The 16,927-nt window shown below is 37.4% G+C and overlaps 1 protein-coding gene across 1 annotated transcript in view; it reads left to right on the plus strand.

Moving 5' to 3' along the window:
• TMTC2 (transmembrane O-mannosyltransferase targeting cadherins 2) overlaps positions 1-16,927 on the plus strand; it is a 251,891-nt gene that overhangs the window by 176,892 nt on the left and 58,072 nt on the right. Inside the window, exons 7-8 of the mRNA XM_034063127.1 lie at positions 1,157-1,235; positions 11,707-11,828. Of these exons, the coding sequence (XP_033919018.1) occupies positions 1,157-1,235; positions 11,707-11,828 (201 nt within the window). The remainder of the gene's footprint in view (positions 1-1,156; positions 1,236-11,706; positions 11,829-16,927) is intronic.

Genomic DNA, 16,927 nt, shown 5'->3' on the forward strand with positions numbered 1-16,927 from the left:
GCTGATGTGGGTTGGATATCTTTAATGTAACCCTATGCTGCACCCAACTGTGGCTGTTGTGATTCCTCTCCATTCTCCCTGATGAAATTACTAAAACTGGACATTTAATTGACTTTTACCTTTAGCACTATTTGAAAGAGTCATTCTCTCTTTGCCTTGCTGAGCATACCTCAGACAGGATTTATGCATGAGTTTGATCCATATAACTCTTCCTGACCATGACAGTTAATTCAGCTGTTTAAGATTAGGCATGCACAAGCTCTATGAATTCTTTGTCATCTGTATTCTGAATCCAGCTTTGTCAGATGGCAGTTACTAATTGGTTAAAACACAGACAGCTAATACATCCGTTAAGATAAGAGAACAGCAGCATGTTGTCTGCACTACCAATAGGTCATAGAGTTGGAGTTTGATGCCTGGGAGGTGCAAGGGATTTTAAGAATATAAACCATCAGATTTTTGCTTGGTGATCATTGCAGTCTGATCCAGCCTTGAGTTGATCATACACTTGAATTTTCTCAAGCATATTAAAGCCTTCACAAGTTGTGACTGTTTGATGGGATGATGCAGAATATTATGCACAGCTAACAGACTGACCAGTAAGCATACTAAGTGTTGAATGGATCATAGATGTGTGATCAAGTAATTCAAGGCACGGCACATTTGTAAGGGGATGTAATTTTGGCATTCTTGACACTGTAATCTATCTCATTCCTTCTGTGGAGTAGACTTCGTTTGTATGGATTATGTTTTGTTATTACTTGTCAGTAGACAATTAATATATTTAGGTCAATTACTGTAGCTTAGTCATCAGAAAGTCCTTTGCAGTTTGATATTATCCCATATTCTCTGACAGCCTATACAGTATATGTTTATAAACTCATGAGTCATTGAGGGATATTAAAATGTATACTTGTGCCTGGGAAGAGAATTACAATATTGGGACTAATTTGATCTCTTGTCAATAAGCTTCACCAACTTTGGAAAAACTTATATAAATGAGAAATTTTACCTTTCTCTGGTATTTATGACATGTTTTCTTTCTCTCTGCATCTTTCATTTTGAAAGGAAGATAGTTTGGTTTTACTGTGTATGTGGAAGACTGTTTCTGAAATTGGCTCTTTACTAATGATCTATCCCACTTGTCTCTTTTCAGGATGCCCTCATGGTTTACAAAGAAGCAATACAGAAAATGCCAAGGCAGTTTGCCCCACAGAGCTTATACAACATGATGGGTAAGTGCATTGTTACTGGCTTAGAAACGTATTTAAGGAGTTAGGCATGCTGAAACAAAAAAGCTTAGCCAGGCAACTGGTGCTGAAATGAATTAGCTAATAAAAACAAAATCATTTCTTTCAGTAGATACAAGCCAAACCAGGTTCAGAGCTTAAATGACAGGAACTGCAATGCTGTATAAGGTACACTAAATAATAAGACTGCTATATACTTGATGTCTTTAGGAATGTCCATGCAGCACTTTTACATTTAGAATGCATGGAGAATTAAGTGGAATCCTCTCTGAAATGGCATTTCTTTCTTCTAAGCAACCTCAATATCTGGCCCAGTCAAGTCTGTGAGCTCCTTTCTGGGACAGAAAAGGATGTAAGATGCTTTACTTCAAAGTAGTTCAAAGTAGAGCAATTAAAAATATATGTGGAAACAATTAGGATAAACAGGAAGCATGTGGGGTTTTGTGGTCATCCCTCCCTTCTCTACCCTCCCAGTGCCTAATGTATGAGAGAATGTATTGGGTGATGTCATTTGGTTTGACACAGTTGTGGAAATGAGGCACCACTCACTTCTCTCTACTTATTCAGGAAGACATCTTTTATTAGCTTCTTACAAATACTCGGGCATAGGAAAAAAATATTCTAAAATTGTGGTTGTAACTGATGTTTTGTGTTTGTAAAACCTAAATTATGTTTCTGTAAATGCTAAATTAATTACTTTTCCTGTCACAGTGACAAAGTATCTAATGTCAATAGTACTATAAACACTTCCTTAACAGTTCATACAATTCAGTGGAGACTTACTTTTCCCTGAGTGCTGAGCTTTGGCATATTAATACAAATGGCTAAAATCTCTAGAGCACACAAGTTGATTATTGCATGTACTTCACAGAGAGTCTTAGTGCAACTATTGTTTTGTCAGTTTGATCAGGATTTGCTGGTAAATTCAGTTGGGTTATCAACAGTCACCACTGTGTGAATTAAACTTCTGCTTGCTATCAGTGTCCTGTAGTGACTGAAGTACTGCAGTGCTCCAGCGAACCCTCTGAACTCTGACTGCCCTCTTTAGTGCAAATATATATTTCATAATTTTGATTAAAGTGCTCCTTGGAAGTACAGAAATTGGAAAAAGTAGACCAGTGCTGTTTCTAGCATGATGGTTGTTCCACTGCAAAGTGAGCCTGTGCCAGTCTTTGTTTTCCATTAGTAGATGCTCCCTTTAGGACCACCATGACCTATAAGATTCTTTACTTTTTTACTTTTTTAGGTCAAGAATGTCTTTCTCAGCTCCCTTTATAAGCACAGTCCATGATGTACGAGTTCACTCTGTTCCTGGGATTTGCATTTATTAAGTCAAAGCGATAGTGAACACAAAGACCAGCTCAGTCCTTTGCCTGGGCTTGGCTGCTGCTACACTTCCTCCCTGCACTGCTTAGCCCATACTTGGGCTTGTTTCCTTTAGTCAGCTGCCAGCACTTCACGGATGTCCTAGTGGCATAACGAGTTAGGGTCAGCTGAGCTTACCTTGCAAAGAGCAACAGGCTATTATGGAGCTTGGTAAAGTAAAACTAATCATTAACATCGCATTTATTTGTATTTTGTTTGCTGTTGTGATGGCAGCCACTGCAGGGAAACCAGAACTTGCTTCACACTAGTTGCTGAGGTGTAGGCAATCCAAGGGGCTATGTAAAGGGTCAGGCAGTGACTTGAATTTAGCACAGAGCAATACTCAGACTGATTTGTTTAAAGCTGTCCTGGGTGCATCTACATGAGCATACAGGGCTGGAGTGAGTTAGGTTAGTCTCTCTTACCTGTATTAGTGTAAAAAATAGATGGCATGACAAAGCTAGGTAGCTATACTCACTTTATGGGCTGGAAAGGAAAAGATAACCTCTGGGGAGTAATTAAGCCCATCTGATTTAGATATTTATTTTAGATTATATAAATAAACCCCTGCAAGCATACTTCTCCTGTAAAAGGAGCTGAGATGGCTAGCTTAGATTTACTAGCTCAAGTTGTGTGAGATAAATCCTAAACACCCATTCAGTCATCTCTTTCCATTGGGTGTGACAGGAGAACAAGGAAACTGCATCAGTTATTAGGAGTACATCCGCTCTGGAGTTCATACTGTGTCACTGAGCATCAGAAGGCCAGCTGGATTGTTTATTTCTGTTTTGAAGTTCAAGATAAAATTACAAACATGTTTCCTATAACACTTTCTTTGATAAACAGCTTTACATAAACTTGTCTGCCTGCTTCTTGCCTTTAAAAGGGGGACTGGAGGAACTGAAATAGGCCAGTCCTGTCTTATGTGCCTGGAACTCCATGAATCTGACACTGAGCTGTGCCCACTCTCCATATGCTTATTGCTGAGAAGTGGGAAAAACTGGGAAGTGCTCCCCATCTGCTTGGGAAGGAAGGGTCTTTTCCTGTTTTTTACATGTGGAAAAAGTCTTAATGGTTTATCATGAAGTCCAAGATTAGCTAGAGTTTGAGGGTTATCTGCTGCAGTTCTTACTGTGATTAATGTATTCTGAGTCTCTGTCAATCACTCTGCTTGGTTCAGTGACACACATATTGCCACATTTTGGCATATGATCTAAGAAAACTCTGCTTTCTCTAATTTTAATAATTATTCAATGATGTAATTGAAGCTTTTATGGAAGCTTTTTCCCCTGTATGGTGTATATGACATACGCAAAAGAGAATAAACAGGAGACAAACTGTTTAAACTGAATTAGGTTTGAACTCCGGCACTCTGAGTGCAGTAGCATTAACACTCCAGCAGTGTTAAGCCTTTACACCACCGGCTTTCCCTGTTTGTGTTACACTTCTTTTCCTGTGCTTGCTTCTATTGGCCTTTCGCTCTGACAGGCCCAGTGACTCACTCCTCCAGTGTGCCAGCCTGCCCGGCTGACTCTCATTCTTTAGAACCCTAAGTAACTTGACTCTTAAATGAAAAAGAAGTACTGAGGCACAAGAAGCAAGCCGTCCGTTTGACTTTGTATTTATTCATGGTACAAAAGGCAGGGCCAGAATACCAGCATTGGATGTTCGACATTTGTGCATATGAGAAGTTGCAGGGCAGATTTTGGTCTCCTGTTGCTGTGATTTATTTTGCCAGGTGTGCAACAACTCAGCTAAAGAAACCATATGTTTCTCTGGCTTTGTATCAAGAAAGTAACTCTTCTCCCCCCCCCCCCCCCCCCCTTTTTTTATTGAAAGAGTCTCAAACAGCTAAAAATTAAAACTCTAAAACTAGAATCAAAATAATTATTCAACAAGCTGTATAGGTTTGGCTTGGCATTTATTTTCTGTATGTCATATTTCTTTGATGTAAATTAAAAAGTACATGCTAAGGTTACACAGATTAATTTGCTTGGCATGGCAACATGCACTACAAAGGCCAGAGTCCAGCTCAGCTGCATTAAATAGGTAATATATTTTGTTTCAAGTTTCAATTAAAGCCTGGGGTCAAAAGATAAAATGGTCCCTGTGGGCTCTTGAACACTTTAATGCCAATATTAGGATTGCTTAAGGATCAGACTCTGCTCTAGATGCCTTTTGTGTTTCTTGAAATCTGATATTGTACAGTTGATTGTATTACATTGCTTTTAAAACCACATTGGCCCACCTGCTACAGTAATTCATATTCCTGCCAGTTAAGTGGTGTGAGGTGGACCATGGAGGCTTTATTTTATTACTAAACAGTAACAAGAAAGATGTTAGGGTGGCATTGTTCAGGTTTAGATGGGCAAGGTACTGTCATAAGGACAAAAGCCATGATGGCACTTCAACAGCCCTTTCCAGCTAAATTTGGAGTGCAAAACCTTACAGACATTTGTTAATAAGAAATGCAAGTTACAAGAGAAGGAGTGGATACAGTTAATGATGCACAAATTTGAGTTTAGATTTCTCTTTGCTAATCTGCTACCTTTGCACATGGACAGAAAACAAATCATACAAAAGTGGCAGCCAGGTACAGAGCAGGAAAGGGAGCCAGATTTTACATCTGGTGCAGAGGTTTGCATCTTAAGTACAAAGGCTTAGCATGCAGTGGGACTTTCTGTGTTGATGATTATAACATAACTATTGCTTTATTTGATTATGCTTTTGGGTGGATGTGGTTGTTTGTACAAACCTGTTAATATTGTTAAGGCTCCCATCCCATTTGCCCCTTGCTCCCATTAAATGCTTTTTTTTATTGAATTACTTTTAAATATTGTTTAGAACTCCAAGAAACACTTTTGCTGGTATAGTTTTACAGTTCATGCTGTGCAAGACTTACTTTTTAAGAGCCAAAGTTGATTAAGCTGTGAAATGCATATCCCACCTCATAACTTATGCAGAGCATTGTACCTGAATTGGTCTGAGCTCCAGTTGTGCTTTGCTATGCATCTCATGAAGCTTTACTGATAATTTATTACTAAATGTACATTGCAAACTCCTTTTTTTTTTTTCTTTTAAAACCACCTTGGTCAAAAAAAAAAGTTTGTTTTTTTTCTCTTTTCTCTTTTCTCTTTTATATGTATACTTTATCACGTGTTCTAGGGAAATAAGAATGGACTTCACTGCTGAGGGGAGTAAAATTCTGTGCTTCCTTCTCTCCCCTTCTCTATCCTCATCCTGCTACTTAAGCCTTCCTCCTCTGAGATTTTGCAGACTATGGTAGTTTATATCTGCTGGCCAAAGATGTGGATAAATTTCCAGGCTGATTGCAGTGTCACCTGTTTTTTCACTTTGTTTTGTTTGAGGGTTTCAAGCTGAGTATGAAGGTTTCATGAGTGGATTGCTGAGGGGGTAATGGATGTGCTGTTTGAGAACAGGGTTGTTTGCTGGGGTTTTTTTTCCTAATTCTCAGATCTTCTTGATTGTACCTCTTTGGAGTATTGATCTATAATTTCATGTGAATTGCATGATTTTTTATAGGCAATATTCTGAAAAAGCTAAGGGTCTAAGCCTGAAATACATTTGTATTATAAACACACAGGGATTATATGGAAATAAGTGTAATCATAACATTTGTAAACCAAAAGTATGGTCTGATACTGAAGTTAGACTACAGGGATCCCACTTAGATGTGATTCTAATGGAAAATGCTTCTATTAAGATGGTTTTAAAGAAACCTAGACTGGCATAATGTCTGTTTTACTGACAAAAAGAAATATTTTAAATGTGTGTAAATAAAGTAAAAGGCAAAAAAAGATATAATCACTTGTTCAGTTAGGAATTCTTAGTTTGTTTCCTTCTGATATACTGCTGCACATCTGTTGGAAAATGAAGTTATCTCAGGTGAGTTCAGTGCCTCTATTTTTGTCAGTATACTTCTTTCACTGGAAGTCTTTGTACAACATAAAACAGCTGTGCAAAGCCCACACTGCAAGTGATTTTATTTTGCCCTTCATTTGTATCTGTTTTCCACTTTAGGTATTTTTCTTCCAAAGTAGCTTAATGGTCTAATTAAATAAGATCAAAGGCTTTGCTTTGGCTAATTGAAGCCTATAAAAAACTGCTCAACCAAAGTAAATGTGGATTGACTCCCATCTATCAAAAGCCATCTTAAAATACAATACATTCCTTGAAATCTTCAAGGAGATTGTTTTGTAAAAGGAAAAAAAAAAAAAACCCAAACAGAATATGCTCAGTCTGTGCAGAACTCAGTGTTCATTAAGCTTATATGCTTCAGCTGTTGCAGAGTTATACATGCACTGCATATTTATCACCAAGACTGTTAATGTTCTGCAATATATCTTAAGCATCAGTATAGTATATATATATATAACTATGCTTCTAGATTTATTATATTATTGTTGTTATTGTATGTGCTGATACCTAAGGGAAAAAAGAAGGAAGTTATGTATCCAAACAGGTGCATTTATGGTAAATGCATCTGCAGCCTTGATGAGCAAGGAAGCTTCACAGTTGCATTATGAAAGATACAAACCCCTTGTGGTAGGGGTTTGTACACAGAGATGCAGACCTCTCCATCATTTTCTAAGACAACCTGTTTATGTTCCAAATTCAAATAAAAGATGGAAAAATAAAATTTAAATCGTGACTGAATGCATGTGTTAGAAATTTTTGTTTTCAAAGTGCGTCTTCATGTTCCTTTCTGTTTTGACATCTGCTTTTGTCAGTGCCAAATGATGTATTTTCTATATTACATTTTTAACATCCAGAAATTTGAGTGGCAGATAATTAACAGATACAAGGATGATCCAAGACAGGTTTATCCTGCATTGCCTGCTTTACAGAGATAATTTTTCAGTTGTCTTTTCAGCAATATATTTTGGGGTCCTAAGAGGAAGATCATAAAGCAACATATGTTCTTGATCTGAAAGTACGGGTACATGACACTTAAAGAGGCATAGTGCTATTACAGCCAACGTTCCGTTGTACTTACTGATTGATGAGTCTAACATGCTCCTTGCAAGGAAATGACCTTTGCTTGGTATGCCATCATGCATCTGAAACAGAACAAATATGAAAGCAGATGAGGGGTTAATCTAGAGCCATGTAACATACATCCATGTAAATGGTACCTAAACATGCTTTTTAACAACATGTGGTATGTATTAGAAAAATTTAACTTGTGTCTTCTTTTTTTTTCTAAGATTTGTATTAAAATCACATTCCCTTTCATTATCAAGCAAGAATTTAGTCTTCCAGGGGAAATAGCTGCTAGCAGACTGATCCTGTATTAGCATTATTGTTTGTTATACATAATTAATTCTTAATTGATTGATATTGTTTTCTAATTAGGAATAATTAATTTGTCCTGGGATTTTAGTGGGGATATTTTTGGTGTTGGTTTAGTTTGTTGGATGTTTTTTTGTTTGGTTAGTTTATTTTGAAAGATTAATTTTTTCATTCCAAGGATTATGAGAAAATATGGGAAAATATTGTTTGGAGAATGGTAGTCTTGCAGCTGATCTATTCCTATGGCAAAAAAAAAAAATAAAAGTCCACCTGATCCTGAGTACCAGGATCTTAGTTGTGCTGGTATAATTCCAGTTAAAAGGTAACTCTTTACTCACTTATTTGTCATAAGTATTAGCAGAGATCTAATGAACTATGTCTTTTAGTGTTTCAGTTGCATATTAATGTTTTTTCTTGCACTACATTGGTAAATGAGAGTTACAGTTTAATAATCTATGTTCTTCCTTGTATAATAAGCTAAGAAATGGGTGCATAAAGCCCAGAAAATATATAGCTGAATTGAACCCCTGGAAAAATGGAAGCAATTTTTCATTACTGATTTATCCCCTTTTACTTGCGTTGGTATTGAATTTCTTACCACCACTCATTGTGCAGGCAGTGCTGCAAATGGTTGCATGTTGATATGGATTAGGGAGCTGCAATAACTGTCAATTTATGTCCTAAGGTTTCCACTGCCATTAATTTCTTTCTCTGTTGTTCTTACCTCTGCTGAACTTTATAGATCCGACTAGTTTCATTAAGAAATTGTGTGTGTATGATCTTTAGGATTTTGAGCATGAGTTTTGAAAGATTTTATAAATTAATTGTTAAAGTAAATATAGAAACCTGCCCACATATATCATTGATTTGCATATTTTTTACCAACAGACACTATTATTTTCCTTATGATGAAATCATTCATGTTGCAAGTTTATAAAAATACATGACTGTAAATGTCAAATACTATTTTTGTTATTTTAATCTCAGACATACGGATGCATCCTGAATGACCCCTAAATGACAGAAGTCAATCTATACATGTTGTCCTCCATTTTGTTGGAAAACTGTCTTAAACTAGAATAGCTTTTATTAACATTTCATCAGTCTAGCACATAAAGTCACTTGACTGAATTAACACTTAAGTTAACAGTTTCTTGATTTTGTTACAGTCTTTCAGTATGACAGTAGTAGAGCCTTTGTCAGTTTTCAACTTACTTCATTTTTCTTAGATAGGAGTGTCATTATAAATCAGTTTGAAGATGAAATTAGTAACAGACTCCCTAACAGTACTTCCTTCTATAGTAATGACATGTTCCAGTTGCTTATAATATAGTGATTCTTGGTGATATGGGGTTCAGTAGCAGAAAACAGACTCCAGAAAAAAATGTTTAGCTATAGAGATTTCCTTGTAAAGTCTTCAGGGGACTTGCCTTTCTCAAAATTTTAACATTTAGCTTGATATATTGTTGCTTCATTTCTAGATGCACTCAGAAATGGCCTCAAAGTTTTAGGAGGTTAGCCTCTAAAGTAGTTGAGCTCTTAAAACCTATTAAAAATTGAATTTGCCAGTACTCCTAGGATGTTAATCTTTTCTTATATCAAAGTCTATCATGGAAAATAGATGAGAACGTTGGATCTTTTTGAAATTTGGCAATGTTTTCAGCATACACTACCTGCAGATAATAACTTCATCTCTTATAGCTGCTTGCATTACTTTTTAAAGGATCTTGGTTTTAATTGTTTGAAACTTTGCCAAGCTGCAACAGGTTGGGCTGGAATTTTCCACTGAAAGAAAAGCACAGTATGAATTCCTCGTTTCCTGTATACTAAATACAGGAGAGGCCTGTGGGAAAAGTATGTAATCAAATAATTAATCTGCCACAAAGGATACACCTAAGGAGAGGATTTGAGGGCAGCATATAGCTTGACCTTTGGCTTCTTCCATCCTTTCAACACTTGATTTGATGTCTTTGTTTTGTGCTTAAGACAGTATCATGTTATGTCACTTGTGAGTGCTGACATAGTGTAAAATATGCATATGACATTGATATCCTGAATGTGATCATGGGTTTTGGAGGGTGCTCATGTTCTTTTGGGATTTATTTCCTGCTTGGAATTTTTTTATTTTTATTTTAATTTGGCCTCTCTTTTTGGAGGAATTGCTTTTCAGTTTGGCCCTAACCAGCAGTAGAAGGACTTGAGTACTTACTTACTTACTTGTGTATGTAATCAGATATCTGAGACCAGTGCATGAATACAGAGTGCTCTGTAGATCCTTGAGTTAGAAGTCCTGGTCTGCTAGATTTACAGGCCTACACCCCTTTTTGGAAAAACTGTATTTGCTCGTAAAAATCGTGTTGGCTTCCCTTAGCCCTTGACTCAGTATGACTTCTGACTCCATATCACACTAATTTTGTCTTTAGGCTGTGGTTTCATCATTTTGCGTGCACTGCACCTAAGTCCTGGAACTCAGACTTATGAGCTACATTTTGCCTGGGATCCCTATTCTCTCATGACTTAGGGAAAAAAAAAAAAGATAAAAAAAAATCTAACTGGCCTTGTTCATTTTTCTTTCATCAAGAAAATCCTTCATAGCTCCTCATGCTTTGATTTTTTTGGGGTGTGGTAGTTGGCTTCAAGCTTGAATAAAGAACACTCATCCTTCTATCTCTCCCTGATGCCCTCAGAGCTATTAATTTCCAGGGAATGCAGAACTGGGGCCAGTGATTCACCTGGAGTCAGCCTTAGCCAGCCTCTACTTGGGTAGGTCCTCCAGGGGTGGCACTGGTAAACTGTGACTTCATGATTTTGGGAAGATACTTAACTATTTATTTGGAATTAATTGGCTGTTTGGATGATGAAATCCTGACTCTTGTAGGCATTTTCAGACTGTCGTTGTCTTGGGCAAGGGCACATTTATATCTAGACCCCTTGTGAAAGAGCTGTGTAAATGCGGGGTATGAATCTGCAAGTCACTGTTCATTACATACTTGTTTGATCTTGCTTATTTTCAACCTTTGCTTTTTGGAGAAAGAGCCTGTCTTTCTCTGTATACCAAATTCTTTCTTAGAAGCTTCAAGTCTACAATTATCTGTACCACAGTGTGTGGCTTTCTGACATCTCATTCATTCGTTGTTCCTCAGCGTTGCCTGCCTCAGCCTCTCACAGTAAAGGATTTCACTTTGAAAAATGTTCAATTTCAGTCATTTCGTATGTGACTTCTAAAGACTAGCAATTTTAAAATTATGGATGGTATATTCTAATTTAAACGAATTGTGGCAGATGACCTAATTTGACTACATTCAGAGATTTTTAATCTTTTTTTAATGTCTCTCCCTCCAATATAGTTTCAGGACTGTTTTCTTAACCTTTCCTAGTTTAAAAAAAACTAAGTTCTTAATGTATTATGATTAAATGCAACCATGTTCTGTACTCTCCCTGCATTCCCTGCTGTGCAATGTAGACTGATGGAAAAGAAGTAACTTTTCTACAGTAGAGGTGATAAAACTTGTGTTGCTTTGAAACTTTTGACTGAAACTTAGCAGCTGGAGATCTCTTTTGCGATTCTTTTCCAACAAGACTTTCATCTCAACTATGCTCTTTCAGCCCTAATAAGGCAATTACTCAATCTCCTCACTCAGTCCTCTGTAAGGCTTTTTCTTTGTGTGTGTCATTGTAGGTGTTCAAAGCACTTTATCCTTTTCAAATTAGAAATTATGGAAGCCTTGAGAAATTTTGGACATTCTCACTAGCTTTTGGCATTTGTTTTACCCTCTAGGAGAAGCCTATATGAGAATGAGCCGTCTGCCAGAAGCAGAGCACTGGTACGTGGAGTCACTGCGATCCAAGAACGACCACATCCCAGCCCATCTCACCTACGGAAAACTGCTGGCCATGACGGTGAGTTAATCAACAGCTCCTGGGAGCTGGGCCCAGGCACTTTGAGTTGGTGAGGTAGAGGGATGCAAAGACTTCAGTCTGAGAATTGCTTATGGCCTATTTATCATGCCATTTCAGTTATTAGGGTTTCTGACAGCGTCATTTTTTTTGTGAAACATTTCATCCATTCCTGAAGTATCACCACCTCTGTGCTTTAAGAAAACACATAATAAAGTAGGAACTTTATAACAGATAGCGAGGAGTTCTTTGTTTGAAAAAGCCTTTATTGTAAGTAGTTTAGATCAGAAGTTATAATATTAATACAAAAAGATATTTAGTGTTTTACTCAGAATTGTTGTAGCAGCCTATGGCAGAGCTAGGGGTGTCACCTATGTTTTATGAACTACATGTCTCATGCTTTGAATTTACTTACTTCTTTAGGACTGTCTCTTTGAGCATGTGAAAAGAACTACTCAACTAGTAAGGACTGGTTCTAAAAAAATCAGAATTGGACTTTGACATTTCTTTAAAGTTTACTTTGCCTTGTGAGTAACATAACAAGGCAGCATCTTTATGACAAATAATTATAGATGACAAATTTTTTCATCTGGTTATTTCATTCGTGAAGAAAAAAATCATTAGTCTTCGATCTGCTGAAATTTGGCATTTATTTCCTTTAGGTCTTTCAGCTACAGAGTCTGAAAAGACATTCAGTGATAAAATGGATGATCAAGAGATTTGGCAGTAGGATATGGATGTTTTGTCTCCATGATGGAGACAGATTGGCTTTGAGCAACCTGATCTAATGGAAGGTGTCCCTGCCTGTGGCAGGTGGGTTGGAACTACATGATCTTGAAGGTCCCTTCCAACCCAAACCATTCTGTGATTCTATGTTGGTCACTTATTAATCACTTCCGCAGCCTACTACCTGCTCAGTGTTTCACATTAAATGAATTTTGTCTAGCTTGTGGTATACTGAACTGTACTAGTATTATTTCCCATTGCAAATATATGATTGCTGTAACTGACGTGCTTCCTGGAAGTTGACATAGGCTTCCTGGAAGTCTACACAGACTTCCTGGGATACTGTAGCATTAGAGCTGCAACCTTTGGCATAGTTGATTCAGCCCATACCTAATTTGAGGTACTGCTGTGATTTATTCTTCTGTTAAACTTTCCTACCTAGGCTCATGATCATTTTCTCACAGCCTGCATATTTAGAAGAGAGAAAAGCCTACTTCAGTTAGGTTTCAGGATGGGATGGAGGAAGGATGTTGTAGAGGCTTTTTTTCCCCCATCTGTTGAACCAAACCTTCATACTTGTTGCAGTCCTGTTTCTGAACGTATTAAGACAGAACCATTGATAACACTTTTTTCTAGGAGAGATATGTGAGATGGATGATGAAGTGACAGGTGGAAGTGGATGCTAATATAGATAGAAAAGTTTTCTCTGTCAGTGAAGTTGTGGGGTGAGGGAGGAGAGGAGAAAGGTTTCAGACAAGTTCCTAAGTTCTAGCCAAAGGCAATTCTAGTATAAACCCCCCTGGCAGTAAAGTCAAACCTGTAAAGTTCACAAATTCAGCTACATTTTACTTCCTGACTTAAATTCCAATGAAGTAGCTTAATCTTCACCCCAGCTTTTCTGCCTCCTCAAGTCTCTTGCCAGTTTTAATGCTTACTGAAAGTAGCATGACATAGAATAATAGAATCATTGAGGCTGGAAAAGACCTGTAAGACCATCAAGTCCGACTGTTAACCTAACACTTCCAAGTTCTCCACTAAACCATGTTCCTAAGCACCATGTCTACACATCCTTTAAATACCTCCAGGGGTGGTAACTCCACCACTTTCTTGGGCAGCCTGCTGCAATGCTTGACAACTCTTTCAGTGAAGAAATTTTCCTTATATCTAATCTAAACCTCCCCTTGCACAACTTGAAGCCCTTTCCTCTGGTCCTGTCACTTGTTACTAGGGAAAAGAGACCAATGCCTACCTCAGTACAACACCCATCTTGATGCAACCTCCTTTCAGGTAATTTTAGAAAGTGATAAAGTATCCCATGAGCCTCTTTTTCTCTAGGCTAAACAACCCCAGTTCCCTCAGCCTTATAAGACTTGTTCTCTAGATACTTCACCAGCTTCGTTGCCTTTCTTTGGACATGCTCCAGCACCTCAATGTCTGTCTTGTAGTGAGGGGCCCAGAACTGAACACAGTGCCATGTACAGGGGGACAATCACTGCCCCTGTCCTGCTGGTCTCACTAGTTCTGATACAAGCCAAGATGCTGTTGGCTTTCTTGGCCAGCTGGGCACAAGCTGGCTTATGTTCAGGTGGCTGTCCATCAGCACCACCAGGTCCTTTTCCACAGAGCAGCTTTCCAGCTACTCTTCCCCAACCCTGTAGCACTTCATGGGGTTGTTATGACCCAAGTGCAAGACCTGACATTTTGCCTTGTTGAACCTAATACCATTAGCCACAGCCCATTGATCCAGCCAGCCTGTCCAGATTCTTTTGTAGAGCCTTCCTACCTTCAAGCAGATAACATTTCTGCCCAAGCTGGTGTCATCTGCAAACTCACTGAAGGTGCACTCAATGCCCTCATTGAGATAATTGATAAAGATGTTACAGATAAATATAGTACTGAGCCCTGGGGAACACCACTTGTGATTGGGTGCCAACTGGATGTAACTCCTTTCACCAAATTTAATCCCTTCATGCCAGCCTGCATACCTGGACCACCTTCTTATATGCTCCATTTTCTTTGCTTTCTCATAAGGAACAGTGATGGGAACCTATGCCCAGTGTGTAAATTAGAGATATGCAAAATTGCTTGCTGGTTGCAGCAAGCTGTCCTTTCCAACTTTTCAGCTAAAGCTTTTCAGAGGGCCCAGAACTGCACAGAATACTCAAGATAAGGCCTCGCCAATGCTGAATAAAATACGCTCAATAAAAAGCATATACTTTTCTAAGTTATTTCCTTCATAAACTTCCATATATTCCCAAGAAAGTCTTCAAAGAAAACAAAGTTTTGTTATGTCTGTGCAACATCCTCAGTAAAGTTTACTTCCGGAATAACTTTAAAAATACATTCATAAAACTCACAATATGGTGTTCAGCTTGTAATAACTGTAATTTATGTTGACACAAAACAAACAAACAAAAACCAAACTAAAAATAGCTGCATATTTGTCATTGGTTCTTAAAATACATAAGTGATATAGTTCTAATTTGCATGCAATAAAACCTTTGGATTAAAAAACTACTTATTAGTTGCAAAATTATTAATTTTTATTATTATTTTAATTAAAATATTTGTCTCAAAGGCTTATTAGCTCTTTTGGGACACAAGAAATGCCAGGTGGGTTTGGACATGCTGCTGTATATGCAGAATAAAGCAGACCAAATTAAGAGCTCTAAAGGAATACCTAATGAATTTACAGTCATCTTACCTAATATCATAAGTCACAAGTATTTCATAACTCCTATATTGGATAATGCTATATGTTCATATTTAAAAATTATAGCTCACTAAGCTACAATTTTCCTGAGAATATATTAGGACAGCATAATTCAGTGGTTGAAAAGCATGATTAGTAGCTCAGCTAGTAGAATCATTGGAAAATAGCCAGTTTTCTGGGGCTTAAGTTTGTGCATTCTATATTATTTATTTTTTATAAACAACATGTAGCTGTTTAGGGCTGCAGTGTTTAGCATTGTATGTTTTTCATATCTTCAACTTGTTAAGTAACATAAATTACTCAAGAAATTTACTTGTTAATGTGGTATATTAGTTGACCTAGCCAATCTCCTGGCAGCACAGGAGTTTGGTACCACAGCATCTGAGCCTCATCCCTTGCTTAGGTTATTTCTATATCACAAGAAAAGCATAATTTTTGTTGAAGACTTTAAAATTGAATGTCTCCCAATTTTAGGATAAAAATGAGTGTCAAAAATGACAGTGACGTGTGAGGCCTTGAGCATGTGCTGTAATTCCTTTTCCTTTTTATGGCAGACCTTCTAGAAGAAACAAAGGTTGGCTTTTATGCTAAAAAGAATTAACTTCTAAGTAAGGCTCTTAGTTGTTTTTTTTATTCTCCTCTCATTTCAGTCTTAAAGAGAAGACTAAGTAACCCTTCCTCTTAATGGCTGGCCTCTCTTCCATGAGGCAGTGGACAGTTGTTATAGTGGTGTACTAGTCTGAGAAGCTTTCTTTCAATTACAAATAAATCTGTTTTGAAGTTTTGTTTTATCTGTCTTGAGTGAACTTGAGCCCACAAACCACCCCTCATAGCTTGCAGTACTGCAAGCTATAATTGCTTAAGTACTTGAGGATAGCCCCATATTGTAACATTTAGTGTGTTGCATCTAGGAATTATAGGCTTTGCTATATTTCTTTGGAAAAAATTGCACAGTGTTTTCTTGCATTTTACACAGCACCACACAGTGCTGTTAATCTCCTATTTTTTACTGGCTTGGAAAATCACCCAAAGTGCTGTAAGAAAAATTTACTTTGCCTTGTAAAATTTTTGTGTTACAGTTCCAAACCATATTAAATTCAGTAATAATCACCCTAGAAGATTCCTTAAAAAGTATAATGTTGTTGGGGTTTTTTTTTGGTGTTTTCTCCAAAGTGCTCTGGGGAGAAAGCAGACATAGACATGATAGAGACTCGCAGTGTTTTGGATTAAAATAAAAGAAACAGGATTGGGACATTCAAGTATCAGCACTGAAGTGAAATACTTTTTTTAAGTTCTGAAATTCTCCCTCCTCAGTGGGTGGCCGTATTTTTGCCTGCAGTTGTTTGTTGCTTATGTTCCCGACAAACAGAAGACCAGAGTGGTATCCTGCCGTTTTTGGAGAATTGCAAAATTACTCAGAGTGCCACTATCAAATACCCTTCTGTATTCAGTAATTGGTGTAGTCCTTGAAAATCGTCTCAAAATAAATGTAAATAAATGACAACACAGAAATAAATGGAAGGTAGGAAAAAGAGAAAGAAATGGGACAGCAGGAGAAAAGGACAACATAGTGCAATAATTAATAGACTTAATTCAGCATTTACTATTTCTGTAATTACTTGCTGCTGATGTTCCAGCACAGAAATGAAATTTGCATTTCTGT

Source organism: Melopsittacus undulatus, chromosome 5 (genome assembly GCF_012275295.1).
Source record: "Melopsittacus undulatus isolate bMelUnd1 chromosome 5, bMelUnd1.mat.Z, whole genome shotgun sequence".
Taxonomy (NCBI): domain Eukaryota; kingdom Metazoa; phylum Chordata; class Aves; order Psittaciformes; family Psittaculidae; genus Melopsittacus; species Melopsittacus undulatus.